Raw genomic sequence first — 19,385 nt, forward strand, 5'->3', positions numbered from 1 at the left:
TGGCTAAACAATGAGTTGCATATCTATGTTAATATAGCAAAACATATCTTGGGAATTCTATCAAAAATATTACATTATATACAGTTGAATTGAAAGCGTCACAGTTATAGCGTCATAGAACTTGAAATAGGAATGTTAAGCAGTAATCAAAGAAGAGAAATAAGGTAATAATTTTGTTTATAAATTATATAATAAAGGTTATTTATTTTCTTAGACTAAATTCTCTAAGAAATTTGAATTTTCTTTAAATTTTCTACATATAAAATATAAATCAAGAATATATCAAACTTATTTAAAAAGATTAAAGATAGTAAATAAAAAGATAGGATTTTTGCAATACCTTTTCTAAGTTGTGCGTTAACATTTTATAGTTGGCACCTTCATGTTTCATATTTTCTAAAACTGCACCGTAAGCTTCTGTTTTATAATCAACGCAGCTGCCAAATTATTATAAACTTTTATACGTTCCTATAATAACATCTGCAATTTAGTATCATTAATCAATTCTTCCTCCTCATTTTGATTCAAATTTGAATTACTTTTTGTTGATGACAGATATTCTAATGTTCTCTGATAACATTATATTGCAAAAGGCAGCTCTATCCGAATAAACCATCAATTTCCACGTTTCTTATTGTTTTAAAAAATAAGTTCAACCATTATGTCAAAAAAAGTTAAATAGATTATCATATAAATTTTGTTCCTAGAGAATTTAGTTTAAGAAAATAAATAATCTTTATTATATAATTTATAAACTAAATTATTACCTTATTTCTTTTTTTTGACTAATGCTCAACATTTCTATTTCGGGCTCTAATTCTGACGCTTTCAACTTAACTGTCTATGTACTATTTTTGATAAAATTCCCACAAGATTTGTTTTGTTATTTAACATAACATGCAACTCATTGCTTAGCTATTTGTAAATGACCTAAAAATATTAATTACGTTTTGATAACATTTATATATAAAATCTAAATAAAGATTCATACATTTCCAAAACTAAACGTTACGAATAATTCCAGATCCACAAAATGTTTGTAGATTAAAGAAGTGCTTCGATATGATTTTATCATTTCATTATTCTTTATGCCAATTAAAAATGTATATTTAATGCTGTTGTTTTGTATGATATTTTTGGTAGAATTCTCACAAGATTTATTTTGCTATTAACATAAACTCATTGCTTAGCCATATTTATGTTAACTTAAAATTATTAATTATGCATTAATTACATTTATGTAAAATTAAATAAACATTATATAAGAATGCGCGTTCGCGAGTATAATTATTAACTTATCGTTTTCGAAAACATGGTCAGCCAAAATCTTCCATAATCATTTTTCAACAATGTATTTATGACAAATATGTTAATTGAGAATGCACAGATTCACCCAAATGTAAACATTCGCTCAGTTTTGCTAATATAATCAACTTTACTTAATATGACATTGATTAGAAGAAATCACTTCTCTTCTTTGCACTATTCCGCGATTTTCTTAGTGACTTTATTAAACACTTTATTACTTTTCTTCTTGTGTTGCACTATTCCGCGATATATAAACATATTTAATAAATCAATAAATGCAAAAAATATTTGATCTTTTTTGGTTATATCATTTATTAGAATATATTTTAGAAGGAATTATATACTGTTAAAATATATGTATTTATTTTGTTACGTCCAGACTCGAAAAAGGATGAGTCGACGGAAGGGCGTAACAACTATCTCTTAATTATCCCGAAATCAGACGCTTTGCGGCGTAAGAATCGGGTCGAACGAACTTTTAGGTCTGAAAGCCAGGTAAACGACCGTTCGGGTCGCTATTACGCTGTTTATTCAGACGTTCGCTCTGTGGTCCCTTTTCGGTCAAGGAATTTAATCCCTTTTACGCGGGATGGGACCTAGTGCGATCTTCGTACTGGGAACGAGAGAGGGGTTAAGAATTGTTTAATTAGTTAAATAAAATATAATTTTATTCATTAGAAAAATAAAAAGTTCGAATACATGATATATATATTTGTAGAAAGTGATAACATTTATCGTGTGAGTGTGAGTGTTTGTGTGTGGTTGAGCTTATCGCTCTGCGGGTGTTACAATGGTTCGGGGGACATCAGCCAGAATGAGTTGGAAAAGCCTTTATCGTTAAGATTAGAATTCTGACTGGTAAATACAATATTTTCTATTATCTTTCAAAAAAATAAAAACATAGTGTAAAAGTAGGTCAGTGAGGAAATGGGTTATTGAACGAAGGAGATATGGAGATCTTTAAATTGTGTTAATCTTGGTAGGACGATGCTGCTTCCAAGTCAGGAAGCTCATCGATAAATTCTTGGATTGCTTTGTCTATGTAATCTAATTCAGGAGACTGAGGAGAGGGAGTGAGAGAATTATCGAGGATCACTATTGAAAGTGAAGAGAATGATCGCGGGGAGGGGGGTAGATTTGGAGAAGGCAAGGAAGAATATTCAGGGGAGTAGGAGGAGGAAAAATAGGGAGGAGAACTTGAAGTAACGAGGTCGCTAGAATGTCTGTAGGTGTGTGTGTAATCGTAATCGTGGTTGTTAATTCTATTAATTATTCTAACAATTCCATTTACTTTGATTAAATTGTTGTTGATTTTAGCGATATATTGGTTAGCTATCCTAATCGTTTTTGAGTCAGCTTGCGCCAACGCCCTCCGAGTCCTGCGATAAACTCGATGTATGTACTTGGCTCGCGAATGAAGTCGCTTGATCGAAATACGCAAGGTGATCTTTTTCACTATAGAAAATTATAAGTGATGATTCCTAGTTGGAATTCGCGTAAAGAAAAATTGCTTGGTAGCGACTTACTCTTTTTAAATAGAAGACGGACGGGCAGCTTAACTCGGGGATTGTCGTTTGTGGTCGAGAGAGATGCCGTTGAACAAGACGTGCCGGACTGATTCGTTAACCGGGTGACTCTGATAAAAACTGAGAGAGCGGAATCTCGCGGGCTCCCTTTTTATAGTTCGTCGATTGGTCGAAGGTGAACATTTTCCGATGGACATTTGCACACGTGATTTTGAGGTGAATAGCAAAAGTCTATGATTTCTATCGATGATGATGCGGTTATTTTGTTAGATATTTTGTAAGATGTTTTCATCGTCTCTTCGCTGTTTATTTGTTCTTTCGCTAGAAAGTCTATATATGGAATATCTATTGATCGGCTTAATTTCTTTTTGTTTTTCTCGTGGTTACTCATAGGTATATTTACTGATAAATGATGAAATGTTTAAAGTTTAAAACGTTATGTGGTGCAAGATGTTCTATTTACCGAAAGACTTATTTTTATTGTCAATCGACGATCCTTGCCGCAATTTTGCGGAAGGAAGGAACCGTGGAGTCGGCAGGACGTAACACCCCCGGCCTTAGACAAATGTTGATGAGAAGCCCGACATTTGCAAAAATAAAATAGATTGCTTCCTTTCGCAGTTAACTAAAGTATCCTAATTGTATATGGTTTTGTGCATGCTGATTTGTTTATTAAGAAGGAAGAAAGAGAAGGCTTCTTTTCTTTCGTTCTCCTTTTACAAAAATATATATAATTATTATTTTTTTTTGCTTATTCTTTTAAATTTTCTCGTAATAACAAGAACTTTCCTCATAATAACAATAATTCTTCTTGTATTAACAAAAATTTTGTCGTTATAAATCATTTATCTAATACGTTGATTAAAGAATCTTAATACAAAACTATCTTTTCTTATATGTGCCCATTTATGGCGTAAGAAAAAAAACTGTATATGTCATAATGTTTACCTGACCATTATTGATAAGGTTGGGTCTTCGGCTGGAGGTTTTATTGCCCTGTGAGAGAGATAGGATATTCCTTTCTTTCTTCTTCCCTCTTGTTGGTGTTGTCTGAACAGCATATGTTCTGCTTGTCGGGAAAGTTTTTGATATTTGGCTTGGATTCTCATTTACTGTGAGTAATTAGTCATTGATTGGGATATCATGTTGGATCCCACAGTAAAATGTCCAGGTTTTATTTGCCTGGATGCTGAATGGTTATAGCTGGATTTGCTGATGGATGTAGAGCGTCAAGATGACTTGTCAATTGACAAATGCTGGGATTGCTTTTTTTGTTTTTTTCTTATTAGCTGTTGGTTGAAATACCGTGTTTGTCTGCAGAATAATAAGCTTCATTTGCTCGAAGCTGGATAGTTTATCACTAAATGTAGCATAGTGATTGCTTATTGGTTGCTGGAGTCGATGATATAATTCTTCTGTAATATATTTTCTAGCTCATTGTTCCATCCCCCCTTTTTTTTTGATGATCAGATAATATTTATATATATATAAATTTTTTTTTTTTTCCAGAAAAGATAGTTATGTTTTGTTATATATGTCTATTATATAATGATTGATCTAAATATTATGCTAATTTGTAAATTAATGTTAAACGCAATAACATTTATAATATTTATATAAAAATAATACTAAAAATATAATACTAAAAATACATATATGTGTGTGTATATATGTTTTTAATATATTGATTAATCTAACAATTGAATAATACAGTATGGCGCATTCGCTTATGTTCTCTCTTATTTTATACGATGGGAAATATATTTACTGTAACTGGTAAATTGAGTCTGTTCCTATTACTCTGTTTGATAAAATTTCAATTATTATTATTTTTTTTGTTAAAATTATTATATCGTGATTTGTCTTCCAATTCTGAGGTCCATCTGAAAATTCTCGTAATTATTTATTAGTTTTGATATATGAAATTCGTAAGCGATTGGGAGGTACAATTCGACTATTCTTTTTTATTCTAATTTTTACGTTATTTTTATTCAAGATTTCTAGAACTTCGTGAGGCCCAGTATTGATCTCCGAATTTACCTGGTTTTGGACCCTTTAATAAAAATACTTGATCTCCCGGTTTAAAAGTTTGCGGGTTGATCTTTCTATCGTAATCATTTTTTGATCTAACTTTGGCTTGAATTACATTATCGCGTGCGTTTCCCTGAATTGCGTGAAGTTGAATGACAAGATTTATCAAATATTCGTCGTAATTTGCTAATTTATCCCCAGGAAGTAGAAGTTCGTTCGATGGAACACGTGCTATCTTTCCAAAAACCAGCTCATATGGAGTGTGCTTTGTTGCTTCATGTACGCTTGTATTATAATTAAACATAGCAAGGCTAATCCATCTATCCCATTGTTTTTGTTCATTTGCATATTATTTTAAATATTCGCCTAATGCGTGATGTGATCTTTCTAAGGATCCGTTTGATTGAGGATGGAAGGCTGTTGTGCGAAATTTACGAATTTTAAATAATTTTGCAATTTTCTTTATTAGGTCGCTAAGAAAGTTTCTGCCTTGATCCGTTAATATTGCTTTTGGTGCTCCAAGTACGCAAATAAATCGGTCTACAAAATCTCCTGCGATGGTTTCGGAAGTTTGATTCGGTAATGGTATTCCCATGCAAAAGAACCCCGCACTAATCATATGGAAAATCTGTCCCGTCAAATCAATTGGTTTTTACATATGTTGTAGCTTATGACCTACTGAACAAAAGATATAATAGGCACAAAGCTCAATAATGGACAGTTATCGAGTTATAACCAGTCAAACATGAAAAATTCGGGCTGCCGAATAGTCAAATCTCGGAAGGTATTGATTTTTTTGAAAAATGTTTGAAACAAACATAGTAGGGTTTTACAAAATCTGTTAGTTGGTTATTTGTGAATTTTAAATGACCTTGAAAAGTTCCGTGAACAAAAATCTTTGTGTCACAGCAGAGATAAGGACCCCACGGTTCGTCACTCCCGTAGTATTTTTTGACTCCAAACCCTCTCTGCTGTATGTGTATGTGTGTGTGTGTATGTGTGGGGTAATAAAATAAATGATCTTATTGTATATTACTCATTATTTGGATCCTGCTGTGGTGGTCTCTGAGCGGCATCTAATATTGTGTTCAATAATGATGAAGAGGGATAACGAACATTGGGCTGGTGTCGTGCATATCCTAAATACCACAATACGCTGGTTACATGTGCACATGTACCCACAATCCGTGCGCCTGACTTACAGGTGCAATAATAACCAAAAATCGCCTCCCTCTCATCATCTATATTATCTGCATCTCTTTTGTTGTAAGCTATAAATATTTGATGTTTTGTAGCATTACGGAATCGTGAAAACACTCGCACCCTTATGAAACCTTGTTCATCAAACAACGAATCCAATTGAAATTCTTCTTGTGCATCACGCTACATCTTATCTTGAATATAAGATCTTGCTAGACGAACCTGAAATGTACCAATAGTCAAATCTCGTAAATATTCTAATGTTAGGCGTGGAAAGTCACGTAAGTTTTAGTAGAAAAAAGGTTCATCAAAAATATTTTGAAAACGTCTCGAATTTAGCTACACGAATATAATAAAAAATAGGCATTTTTGTGGAAGATTTTTGTTCACGGAGCTTTTCAAGGTCATTCAAAATTCACAAATAATGTCACCAACTAACAGATTTTGTAAAACCCTACTATGTTTGTTTCAAACATTTTTCAAAAAAATCAATACCTTCCGAGATTTGACTATTCAACAGTCCGAATTTTTCATGTTTGACTGGTTATAACTCGATAACTGTCCATTATTGAGCTTTGTGCCTATTACATCTTTTGTTCAGTAGGTCATAAGCTACAACATATGTAAAAACCAATTGATTTGACCGGGACAGATTTTCCATATGATTAGTGCGGGGTTCTTTGTTATATTAAGTAAATGTTGACGCAGAAGCCGATAACAAAACTGTAATTTTCTCATTATTTTTAACTTTTCATATGAAATGTTAAACTCCGCACTCCGTTATTATGTGTACCTTAATTGTAGAAAAGGATTTGTTGATATCTATAATCAACAAAAAGATTTTGCAAAATAAAGAATATTCGCGTTTTGTCGGTAATTTTGGATCCCCTTAAGAGTTAAGTAGTTTTATGACGTACCATTTGTAATAAAATCCGCAATATAATTGTGCTATTTTATATGTTATATATAATATTTATTTAGGGGAGACATAATAACGTAATTCTATAAAAATAAAGTGCATTTTAATTTTCTCGAGAAAATCTATAATATTTCTATAAATGCAAGACTGATTTTATCAAATAAATATTATTTCAAATTACAAATTGAACTGCTTCTGTGTACTGTGCTAGTTAACTTGATTTCATATTTAGTTTTGATTTTTGATTTTTGAAAGGTTTTTATCTTTTAGAGTTATTTTTTAGAGAAAAATCATTTTTTATTTTTTTGTTTTTTATAAAAATTATTTTTCAAGGCAAAATTTTTTTTGAAGTTATTTTCTAAGAGTAAATATTAAACTTCTTTTACGTATAAGTTGGGATTTTTTTTTATATTTGGCGTATTTTTTTTACCTTTGTGAGGTTTTTTTGTGGGATTTGCATATTTATATGTTACTTCTTCTTTTATATATTTACATATCACTTGTTTCTTCTCTTGATATTTATTACGAATAATGATTTCAAATTATTATAATTATCATATACAATTTTATAATACACTATTAATGTTACAATATTATGATACAATGATACAATATTAATGTTACTTACATAAAATTGAGATTATCATGTATTTCTTTCTTTTCTTTTTCTTTAGCACAGTGATTTTGTCATTTTAGGGTACACAATATAGGTGTTTTATTTTCTTTTAGAACTAGTAATCTTGATTGCGAATATTTTATTCGTGTTTATATATTCTTTATCCATATATACAGCGTTCCAACAAAAAACTTATTCTGAAAGATAAAATATACACATTATTATACAGGGTGTCCCATTTTAAAGGACCCACTCAAATATCTCAGAAACACTGCGTTAAATCGAAAAATGTTTCAAACAAAAGTTGTGTGGCTTCAAGGGGGCCATAAGATGGCAATGATTTGACCTTGGAAAATCATTTGAAGGTTATGTGAAGGTCAACTTTAAAATCTTAAATGGAAAGTGGCTCTTGTAGCTGACATCGAGAGCTTTCCAAAGTACTATAATAAAGTATTTTTTCATTAAGTACTTTTTGAGTTATTTTGTATTTTAATCTGACATATTTTGATATAAAAAATTAAATATCTCGTAAAATATTTAGTTTTTGATAATCTTACCGTAATACTTCTATGTACAGAATAATGAGACAAATCAATTAGTATAAAAAAAATTGTTTTTAAGAAAATTATTTACAATGTATTTTTTTAAACAATTATTTGTTTTTTTTGGCACTAATTAATTTGTCTTATTATTCTATACATAGAAGTATTACGGTAAAATTATCGGAAACTGAATATTTTACGAAATATTTTATTTTTTATATCAAAATATGTCAGATTAAAATATAAAATAACTCAAAAAGTACTTAATGAAAAAATACTTTATTATAGTGTTTTGGAAAGCTCTCGAGGTAAGCTATTAGGTGTACAACTTTGCTTCCGCAGTAGGATAGTGAGGATGCTTTTGGCTCACTTTGTCATGAGTGTGAGAGAGAGGGTACCGTTGGAGAGGAAGAGAGAGAGATAGTTTCGGAGCAGTTTGTTGGCGCCCGCGGGGGAAGTTCGGGCTGGGCGGGTGAATGGGGGGGTAAGTAGGGCGAGGGGGAAAGCGGGGCGGGGGGGAAGCGGGGGGTACGATTCGCCGAGAGCGCTCGAGAGATGGCGTTCGGGGGGTGGCGGTTCCTCCCGATTCGACCTTGACGCGACTCGTTCTTTAGGGGCGCGCGCCGCTTCTAGCGCGCGATCCGCTATCGCGATTCTTTAGGGACGCGCGCCGCTTCTAGCGCGCGATCCGCTATCGCGATTTTTTAGGGACGCGCACGACGCTTCTAGCGCGCGATCCGCGAGCGGACGGAGGGGCGTTCCTCGTCGCTCTCCTCTTCTCGAGGCGCGCGTTAGCGGCGATACGAGCGCGCTTGTCGCTTTAGCGAGACGGCGAATCTTCGAAAGGTCGTGGAATAAAGAGATATCGTCGTTCTAGCGAAAGAGGAGAAGTGTTTTTATTGTTTTCTTTTACAATATTTTTAATATATTAATAATACAATAATACGAGTACGCGGATAAGCGTATCACGATTCCCCGAAGAGCAGAGCCAGCAGCTCGCAATCGATCAGATCGTTGCGGTCGAAGTTATCGCTCTCGCGTATCATCTTGGGAATAAGCGCCTTATCGCGAGCGCCTGCCGCGATGTCGAGGAAACGAGTCAGCTTGTTGTCCACGCGCGCGGTTAAACCGCTTAAAGATGCAACGATGCGGTTGACGCAAAGTTCCAGATTTAAAGTTACGACGGTGCTCTTCGATACAGCCAGACGAATTTTAGGCGTTTCGAGACGAAGTATTAGGAGATTGTTGAGTTTGCCGAATCGTAGCGTCAACTGTCCGATGTGTATCGGCGTCGGGCGCGCCTCGTCGCGCTCGTCGGAGCGAAAGTGCGACAGAAGCGTAAATCGTAGATCGAGTAGTTCCTTCCACGTATCTGGCGTTAGCGAGATCTCTTTGCCGTGACAATCTCCGAGGACGATTTCTACGAAAGAGGGTCGGCTGACGTTAACGCTGATTTCCAGATGTTTATACGCGGTTTTGGTCAATGGATAGCGATCTTCCTAAGATTCTGAGCGGTCGCGCGACCGAGACGTTCGCGTCGCGTCTTGGCGTCCGATCGCGATCTCGTCTAAAAATAGATGCGAGCGATTAGAGAAACGGTGCTAGCGAATTATTAATTCGTATAAATGTTTGATAGTCTTACCCATTGTCCATTTTAGCTTTTTTAGCGTATTCTGCGCTATCTTCGCGGTCTCGCTCGGTTAGCCTCGATCGATCGTCGAATGAGTGTTGCTGCTGCGGTTGTCCCCCCATTGTCGCTCGTTCTTTCTCGTTTGTTCTTTCTCGCGCGTTAGCTTCGGTGTTCTCCGTCAATAATGAAGCGCTTAACGGATGGACGGTCTTTATATACTCGCGTAGCGATCGTTTCTTCCTCTTTCACGCGCTTTCTCTTATATATTCTATTTTAAAAAAATAACGGTAGGGTCGCTCTAGTCGTTCTCATCGTCGATCTTCTCTCTCTCTCGGTCGCGTCGCCGAGGCGATAGACGCGACTAAGGAGATCGCGCAATTGCCTTAGCAGTCCATCCGTAGGACATTCGATGCCGAGCGCGTGTAGATCGAAAGGACCCGCTGAGGTTACGATATTCGTGAATTCGTTGAAAGCGTAGAACTGACGTTTGGCGAAGAAATATAGATTACCATCGATGTATCGGAAGGCCGACGTTATCGCGGACGGAATTCCGGGAAATATATCTTTTAATGGAGCGTGTCTAACGACTATCATATGACACTCGACGATTTCCGCGACTTTATCATCGTCGTATATAGCGTAGGTTCGTCCCATGTGCGTATTTATCGCTGCGTTGATTTTAACGTTTCGGGTAAGTCCGATATCGTGGAGATATCTCGGCCAACCCGATTTTAGTTTAAGACTGGGATATTCGGCGAGGTAGATCGAATCGTTCGCGAATAGCGCGAGATCGCCCGAGGGTCTTCGATACGCGGCGGATAGGCGCGTGAAATTCGCCGGTAGAAACGTCGCGTAATCCGTGAGCGTCATGGGTCTACCGTAGCGTTTCTCGGTCATTTCGACCGACCATACGTTGCGGCGATTAACTATATATAATCGATGATTCATTATCAGCGCGGCGTCCACGCGGTGCCATGCGCAGAGATCCGCGCGCGCTGGGTCGGTCGGAGCGACGCTCGTCGTCGCGGGCGCCGCGGTGGTCGCGGGAGTCGCCGTCGGATAGTTTCCGTCGTCGTGAGATCCGTACAGATTCTGTATAGCGAGAACGTCTTCTATGCTCAGCTTAACTGGAAATTGGTTCTCGATGTCGGGTATATACGAGAACATTATAGAGTCATTGCGCATGCTGTGCTGTAGACCCAATGCGTGGCCGATCTCGTGCGTTAGCGTTTGTAGCAGGTGATACGTGTCGGGAGGATTCTTGTTTAGATACACGTGCCACGGTTCGGAATCGTCGACGTGTATCTCCGATGTGAAGTCGGTCGTTCCAGAGGGAAAGAACGCGTGAGCTAGAGCTCCTCCCGGACTGTCGAAGGCCGCCGGTCAAATACCGACGTTCCGACGACTCGCGTAAGTGTGCGCGCCCGTTCGATACGATATCAATATATCGGGCCGTAACGGGTCGCGCGCGAAGGTTAGCAAAGAGTTCGCCGCCCATAACGCGAACGCCGTTTCGGCCGTTCGCGAGATTTCCTCGCTAGCCACCTGAAAATTCCACGCGAGACGCGTCTTCGGCCATTTTCGCGCGATCGGGCTATACGCGCGATCGGGAATGTCCGCGAGACCGCATCGCGGTTTGCGCATAAGGTGAAGCGTAACGGCGTCTAACGCGTCGTTTCCCGACAATTGATAGTATTCTTGAAACAGCGATAGCGCGCGACGCAGAGACGTCGCGTTATCGGACGACAGCGATCCTTCATCGTCCTTTAGAAAACCGTACGCGCGCAGGAAACGGAGCGCCTCGATTCTCTCCGAGTCGAAGGGCGCGGCGACCGTCGCGGCGATGAGCGTCGTCGCTAGAGCGAGAAGAGCCGTCCTCGCGTTAGTCATCGCGCGAAACGGGGAAGACGCGGTAAACTATCGAGAGACGCCGGGCGCGATTGATTCGCGCGTTCCGCGAGACGCCTATTTTTATCGTCGACGAATAACGCGGGTGGGGGGGAGAGGGAAACGCGGAGACGTAGATATCGCGCGTTTAATGTAAGTATTCGATCGGAATTATAATAAATTATAATAAATTATAATGTTTTAATAACTTTTTAATAACTTTTTACTTTTACTAACTTTTACTTTTGTATTTTAGACAAGAAATAGAGGACTGTATAAGAACGGCGCGAGAATCGCTCTACGATTTAATAACTAGAACGAGGACTATGCTCGCACAGGCGCAAAGCGTTCATAGCGCGTTGCGCGACGCTCGCCGACGCGACGTCGCGCGAGCCCCCGAACGATTCGACTTAATCGGTCGGCTTCACGAGCGCGAGCGCAACTTCGCCATCTCCGAGTTAATCGGTTCGCTTCGCGAGAGCGAGCGCGACTTCGCCGTTCCTGAGGTTAGGCGAGTCGTCGCATCGCCGATCGACGAGGAGCCCGAATCGCGACCGATCGGCGAGGATCCCGAATCGCGGCCGATGGAGGACGATGCCGAACCGGCGACGGTCGACGAGGGTGAATCGCGGGCGGGTGTACGATTGGCGAATTACGAGCCCGAATCGCAACCGTTCGACACGGAGTAATTTTACGCATTAATGAAATATGATTTTTATCTATACATAATACATAATACATATTTCGCGTTCGGCGACTTTATGCTTATCGAAATCTAAATTCATATCGTCGTAAGGATAAAAATCGGAATTAAGATACAGTTTGACATTAGTTAGTTTGCAATCGTCGAATAAAGAAGGCTCCTCGGACAGAACGTTCTTCTTTCCGGATTGTAGCGCGAAGATAACGTATCGCGGTTTCTCGAGTTGCGTCGCCGCTTTGACGGCCCACAAGTGTTTGGTCGTGCTCTGTAGAAGCGGAAACTCGTAGAGATCCCATGAGCGAAAAGCGACGCTCAGGTATCGTCCGCTATCTAACGTGCGCAATAATCTTAATTTATTAACATCGTTTAATACTATATGAGGCATTCGCCATTGTGTCTTTAACAAAACGATTTTAGGTTCTTGCGTTTCGCGCGATATGACGCAATTGTTATCGTTGCGCGCTCGTATTAGAATAAGTTCGTGTCGCGCGTTGATCACAACGCGCTTGTAATCTTCGCAAAAACCTAATAACACGTTGAGAGGTACGCAAAAGTTAAAATCCCCGATCGACGAATGAGTTGTCGCTAATAAATCCCATCCAGCGTTTTTTAATATTTTGCTTCTCTCGACCGTCAGCGACGCGTAATTCTTGATCGTGCTCGTTATTCCAACGTTTCTGCTTCGATCGATCTCCACGCCGTCGAGCTCGTAGCGAATCTCCTCGAACATAAACGCCGCGCAATTGTTCACTAGTCTCGTCACCGATGCGATTTCCCCTTGCGTGCTCGGCGCCTCCTTCGACTCGAGTCTGCTCTCGACGTAGAGAAAACTGTCGCAAGGCAATGTGTACAAATCCTGCTGTTGTATAGGAATTCGTATCTCGTCGCTATTCCCGAACGTAGTATTGGCGTAAGGGTTGTACGTGTGAGATTCGATCTTAACGATGCGATCGTCGAAGATCGGCTCTCCACCGATACTTAGAATGTCGCACATTCCGCTTTTTACGAAGAAGCGGTCCTCGGCACGACGAAACCCAAAGAGCGCAGAAAAGCCGCGTTGGCGACGGTCAGTCTTCCTCCCTTCTTCCTTCTCTTTTCCGCGTTTAGAGGCGACGCGACGGCGATGACGGGCGCGTTTCTCGCATTCGATCCGTTCACTACGAGCATCGCGCGCTTCTCTACCGTTTTCGCCGTACGTGTAAACGAATCGTGATCTCCTCGCCGCGAAAATCGATCAATTTTCCGTTCTGGTCCACAACACGCACGTTTATATCGGTAATGGTCCGCGCGATGATCGGGAGGTAAATGATCTACGTTGGAATCTCCGACACTTTATATCCGGGTGGAACGTTAGGCGCGAATTCGTGTATAGTATGCGCGGATTTGTCGTTATGATACGCCCCTGTCGTGACGTTGCACTCTACTCGAATGAGGTTAATGGCCATAATATTTATCGGCTTATCGGACGCGTACCATTTATTCGGTTGTAACACGCGAGACGAGAAACCCAGTAGCGAACCGATATTATCGGGTTTTGTGAAATTTACTCGATACGCGCACTTAATTTCGCTTCTCATAGTGTTATCGTTACCGCGAAGCGTTATAGAATTTTCACTTTTATCGCCATTCTCATCATCTTCGAAATAGTCGTCGCCAACATCGTATATGTAATCGTCATCGTTCGTTTCCGGTTCTTCGTTTTCGCGCTCTCGTCCCTCCTCTCTCGCTCGTCGTTTTTGACGAATCGCCGCTCTTAGATACGCATTTATAGCGCTTAACTCGTAAGATCCTACTGGAATCGCGATAATCTCGTCATTATCGTCGAAGTAAAATTTATTATTCGCGGAATTTATATTCGGTATCGTATTATAAGTTTCGAAATTGGTTAAACCTAACTCGTAATCGTCGTCGTTTAAATCGAGAGGCGGAAAATAACTCGCCGCGAGAACGCTGCTTCATCCGGAAAGAATGAGAGTCAGCGACATGATCGGCGAGAGCGATCGAACTGCGCTCGATCGACGAATAACGGTCGATATTATAGTCGACGATTTCTCCAATCGACTCCTCGGAGAAATCGAAGACTCAATTGTCCGCAGATATTCTGATCGCGCGTCTGCTCGGAGCGACGATTGTATTGAATGTTCGCGTCGCGCCCGAGAAAACGCGCGAGTTCGCGCGGAGGACGAAGATCGCCGAAACCGTCGTAGTAAATCGCGTCGCCCCCTTTTTTCGCGTACGCCACCCAATGAGTACCCGGTCCGGATGCGTCGTCTAAATTCACAATGTCGCTCTCGTCGCGGCGCACTCGCGACGGAAGCGCGTCGCGCATAAACACACCTCTAAAGTGAGGCACGCGCGAGAGTATCACAGCGCGATTTAACTGTTCGTTCGTCGTTGCTCCGACGGATGGGAGGACCTCTGTTTACGCGAAGTTTTTTTTTAGCTCCTCTTCTCCTCGTCGAAGATGCGCCACTCCCGCGCTTGTACGGCGCGAGATATAAACCGCGACCCTCCATCGCGCGATCGTGGCGCTGCAACTCCTCCAGCTGTCGTCGCGCCGCTTTGCGATCGTTCACCGCTTTCGCGATTCCCGCCGCTTCCCCGGCTAAAGAACCGAGAGCTCTCAATAACGGTAGCAGGGGCAGAAAGCCGCCGCGTTTCGCTATCGGAAGCGTTCTTTTTCTCGTAGCGATTATTCTCCTTTTGTTCTTTTTTCTCTTGATTTTCGTTGTACCCATTCCAAGTTTTGTCTTCGATTTCATAGCCATCCATACAGCCGCCGCGGCGGCTCTCTCGCCGAGAGTCGAGTCTTTAGCCGCGACGCGCTCGCGCGCTCTCTCGGCAAGCGCGCGGTCGGCGACGTGTCGATCGGCGAGCTCGCCGCTCCGCGAGTACGCGATATCGTGCTCGCGGCAGGCCGCGTCCAGAGGATTGACGCCTCGATCGCCTCGCGCGAGTCGTTTCGCGAGACGGGTACCCGGCCCGCAAAATTGATATCCAGGTATATGTAGTTCGAAAGGGAGCGTTTATCGCTCTATTCAACAAGCCAGCGCCATGGCTCACACCGTACCGCCGTTTCGCGAATTGCATTCGCCGCAATCTTTAACGAGCGGTGCCGGACCGTCGATGTGCGTTTGTTGCCAGGGGCGATTATAATGCTCTAGACATCGACGGTAGCGCCGCACCTCCGGATCCACTCTTATATATTCGGGCAGTTTCTCCCACAATCGTTCCACGTAGCGACCGAAATGCTTTAGTAAAATTATTTTCGGAATATACCGCAATTGATCGGTGGTGAAATCGAGAATATCGTCGCCATCTATTAGTAGGATAAACATCTCGATTCACCGCGCGCTATTCGCTACTGCGCGATCGGTGGCGATCTATTCGTATATAAATAAAAAGGTCTCGCCCTGCCTCGCGCGAGTGTACCGCGCACGCGCGCGGCAAGAGAAATGCGTTTCGTGCGGCAACCGATCGCGATAAAGGTGACGAACCTCGACAATAGGACGCGACCGTCGAAAGAAGCGCGCAGACACGGTCGTCTATTACCGAGCGCTATTCGCTGCGTCATTTGCGGCCCCTCTAGTTGCGGCAAAACGAACGCTGATAAGTTTGTTGGAGAGTCCGCATGGCGTACGCTTCGAGAACCTTTACGTTTACTCGAAGTCGTTGCAGCAGCCTAAATATCAATATTTAGAAAATTTATTAACACCGATGGAAGATATAGGTTATTTCACATTTTCTAATAACTTTGACGTTATTCCGCCTAGCGAAATGCTCCCGAATTCAATATTCGTGTTCGACGATGTAGCGTGCGACAAACAAGATACTATCAGGGAGTATTTCGCTATGGGTCGACACTCGAACGTCGATTGTTTCTATCTGTGCCAAACGTACGCTAAAATACCGAAGCATTTGATTCGAGATAACGCGAATCTGTTAATTCTCTTTAAACAGGACGGCACTAATTTGCGTCACGCGTACAACGATCACGTGAACACGGATATGTCGTATGAGAATTTTCACGCGCTATGTCGCGCGTGTTGGCGGTATAAATATGGTTTCTTAGTGATCGGCAAAGATAGCGCGCTTTGCGCCGGTAGATACAGACGAGGGTTTAACGACTTCATTGTACCGTAGAGCGATCAGTCGTCGCGGATACGTCGAACGCGCCGATCGCTCTCTCCCGCGAGCTAGAAGAATCGATTTGTTAGTCGCAATGGCCTCGACGGATATCGGTGAACGCGAAAAGACGGCGAAAGAGATAGCTAAGACGCGCGCGTCGATTCGTAGAAAACACAGAGCATTGAAGACCGGCAAAATGGAAAACGAGATCGCGATAGAGAGTCGTTTCAAACCGATCGTCGAACCGCTACGGCGCATCGCTGATCGCGCCGAGCGAGACGAAATTAAGCGCGAGACGATAAAGCGAGACGCGATCGACGCCTCGCCCTCGACGACGAGCGTCGAGGAAAAATGGAAGGACGAAGCGCTGACTCCCGTTTGGAAAAAACCTAAGGCGAAACGAATACGCGCGCGACGACGATTGGACGCCGTCTCTACTCCATTAAACGAGTATTCCGTCGAGAGAGATCCATTCGCGCGAGACGAAACCGAGGAGGAGGGAACGTTCGAATCCGAGAGTCTCGAATCGCCCTCGACGCTCGAAATACCCGTTAGACAAATTCCGCGAATTTCTCAAGGTCGCGAGATATCGCACGATCGACTAGGACCGTTAGGGCGAAAGTATATGGGGGCTCTTCTCGGCGGAGAAGCGCCAAACGAGATCGATCACGTTTACGGAGTTTACATCGGCGAGAAAAGCGCGATGCTCGGCGATAAGCGATTCGACGTAGACGCGAATGATTCCATATTCATAGATGAGATTAAATACATCGGTACTCCCGGTTTGTACGAATTAATCTTTATGAAAATTTCTAATAGTCTCATATATACAGAAAAGGATAAATTAACATACAGAAGTATATTGTTAACAACGAACGCTCATAGACGCGATCATGACGCTAAAAAGTCTGTCTTAGGAAATAAAGGATACAAATACAAATTCATTATCGCTCCGCTTATTCACGGCAGCGGCGCGAAAAAAACAGGCGCGGGTCGCGTACCGCCGACTATGCGTGTCACGAACAATAGAATCGATTACGTCCATTGGGATGATCCAAACGAATTAGTGGATCGTCTGCGATTGTTAGACGCTTCGCGTCGAGTTGGCAACAACGCTCACGAAAACGAGATTCTATCGATAATCGAGGAGCTTCGCGAAACAGGAGCGATCGTATAAATCGAACCGTCGCAGTCGTACGCGGAATTCGCGATGTCCGTGAGCAAATTCGGCACACCTCTAAGAAACCGAGGCTACGACGCGAGAACCGGAAGACTACGTCCGGCTATAGAGTCTCTACGAAATTACGTGCGCGATAACGCGCTATGTCTAAGCTCTTCCATCGAATACGACGCGAAAGAGCGCAAGATAAAACGCTTGGCTCAGCCTGAGGAGGACGCCGACGCGACGAGCAAAAGTTACGTCGAGGGAATCACATCGCAATTGAGAAAAGACGCGGACGAGGCGGGACAGGGCGTCATTCTACTGTTCACGAGACTCGCTCAGCTCGATAGCGCTCTGGGTAAACGAATAGACGTCGCGGAGAGTTTCGTTTCAGAGATAAAAGTGCGCGACGACGCTCTAAGTAAACGAATAGACGCTGCGGAAAATTCCATTTCGAGAATAGAAACGAGCGCTAACGCTCTAGATAAACGGATCGATATTTTGGATAACCGAATCAAGGATTTAAGCGATCGAATCGATGCCGCGAAAAATACTATATCGCTCAACGCGGCGGAGTCCTCGACGAAAAACGCGAGCGATCGTAAAATATTGTTCAAGGTAAAATAATACAGGAACTAAACCAAAAATCGCGCGTCGCGGCGAATTCCGCGGCGAAATCCGAGACGAAGATACGAGAATTGGAAGATTCAACGTCGCGATTGAAGAGAGATGCGGACGAGTTATCGGGAAGAGTGAGGGAACTGGCGAAGATTAGCGGGAGCGGCGAGCCGCTCGAGAGAGAGATTCCACCCAACGTTATTCTCGAGAGAAAGAGAAGAGAATTATGAGCGTCGAAAAACGAAGACTAGTCGAGGAATTGCACGCGCTCGCGAGAAGAAACTTCTCGCGTCGTCGCGTCGCGGTGCGCGGGTACGACGATGGCAGGCAGATGTGGTCGAGATGCGTCCTTACGCGAGACTCAACAAAGGCCACAACTACATACTCACTGTTATCGACGCGTTAAGCAAATACGCATGGGCTGTACCGCTTAAGAGCAAAAGCGCGAACGAGGTTACCCGAGCGTTATCTAAAATAGTGCGAGATTCTAAGCGGTGTCCGAAAAATCTGCAGACCGATAAAGGAAAGGAATTGTACAATGCCGATTTGCGAAATTTTGCGAAGAAGCGCGGAATGAATCATTACTCGACGTACTCGGTGATGAAGGCGTCGATAGTCGAACGATTCAATCGTACGCTCAAAAACTCTATGTGGAAGTACTTCACGCTGAACGGAACGTACAAGTGGATCGACGAGTTACCTCGACTCGTCGAGGAATATAACGCGCAAAAACATCGCACTATAGGTATGAGACCCATCGACGTGACTCCAGCGATCGCCGATAAACTTTTAAATACTGTGTACAGCAATATAAAAATCGCGGCTCCGGCGAAATTCAAAGTAGCCGATCCGGTACGCGTCAGCAAATTTAAGACGATCTTCGAGAAAGGCTTCACACCCAACTGGACTACAGAGATTTTTCGAATAACTAAGATACTACGGACTAATCCCGTATCTGTTGAAGGATTCGCGCGGCGAGCCGATCGCTGGAGGATTCTACGAGCACGAGTTGCTGCGCGTCGGCGATCCCGACGTGTATCTCGTGGAAAAGGTGCTGCGTCGAAAGGGCGACGAGGTTTACGTGAAATGGTTAGGAATGGACGAATCGCACAATT

The 19,385-nt window shown here is 42.1% G+C and overlaps 2 protein-coding genes across 2 annotated transcripts; both read right to left on the reverse strand.

Annotated features, from left to right (window-relative positions):
• Positions 1-10,045: 10,045 nt before the first annotated feature.
• LOC138937852 (72 kDa type IV collagenase-like) lies at positions 10,046-10,957 on the reverse strand. Its single transcript, XM_070304501.1, has one exon. It carries the CDS (start codon positions 10,955-10,957, stop codon positions 10,046-10,048), a length of 912 nt encoding a protein of 303 aa, XP_070160602.1.
• A 1,421-nt stretch (positions 10,958-12,378) lies between these two features.
• Positions 12,379-13,356, reverse strand: LOC138937853 (uncharacterized). Its single transcript, XM_070304502.1, has one exon. It carries the CDS (start codon positions 13,354-13,356, stop codon positions 12,379-12,381), a length of 978 nt encoding a protein of 325 aa, XP_070160603.1.
• Between the last annotated feature and the right edge of the window lie 6,029 nt (positions 13,357-19,385).

Source organism: Polyergus mexicanus, unplaced genomic scaffold (genome assembly GCF_030449975.1).
Source record: "Polyergus mexicanus isolate NDT 795.1 unplaced genomic scaffold, iyPolMexi1.0 SCAF_11, whole genome shotgun sequence".
NCBI classification, from domain to species: Eukaryota; Metazoa; Arthropoda; class Insecta; order Hymenoptera; family Formicidae; genus Polyergus; species Polyergus mexicanus.

Bases quoted from the DNA above. Each gene is read 5' to 3' on its own strand.
- LOC138937852 (XM_070304501.1), bottom strand. From the start codon at position 10,957: ATGCGCAATGACTCTATAATGTTCTCGTATATACCCGACATCGAGAAC.
- LOC138937853 (XM_070304502.1), bottom strand. From the start codon at position 13,356: ATGTGCGACATTCTAAGTATCGGTGGAGAGCCGATCTTCGACGATCGC.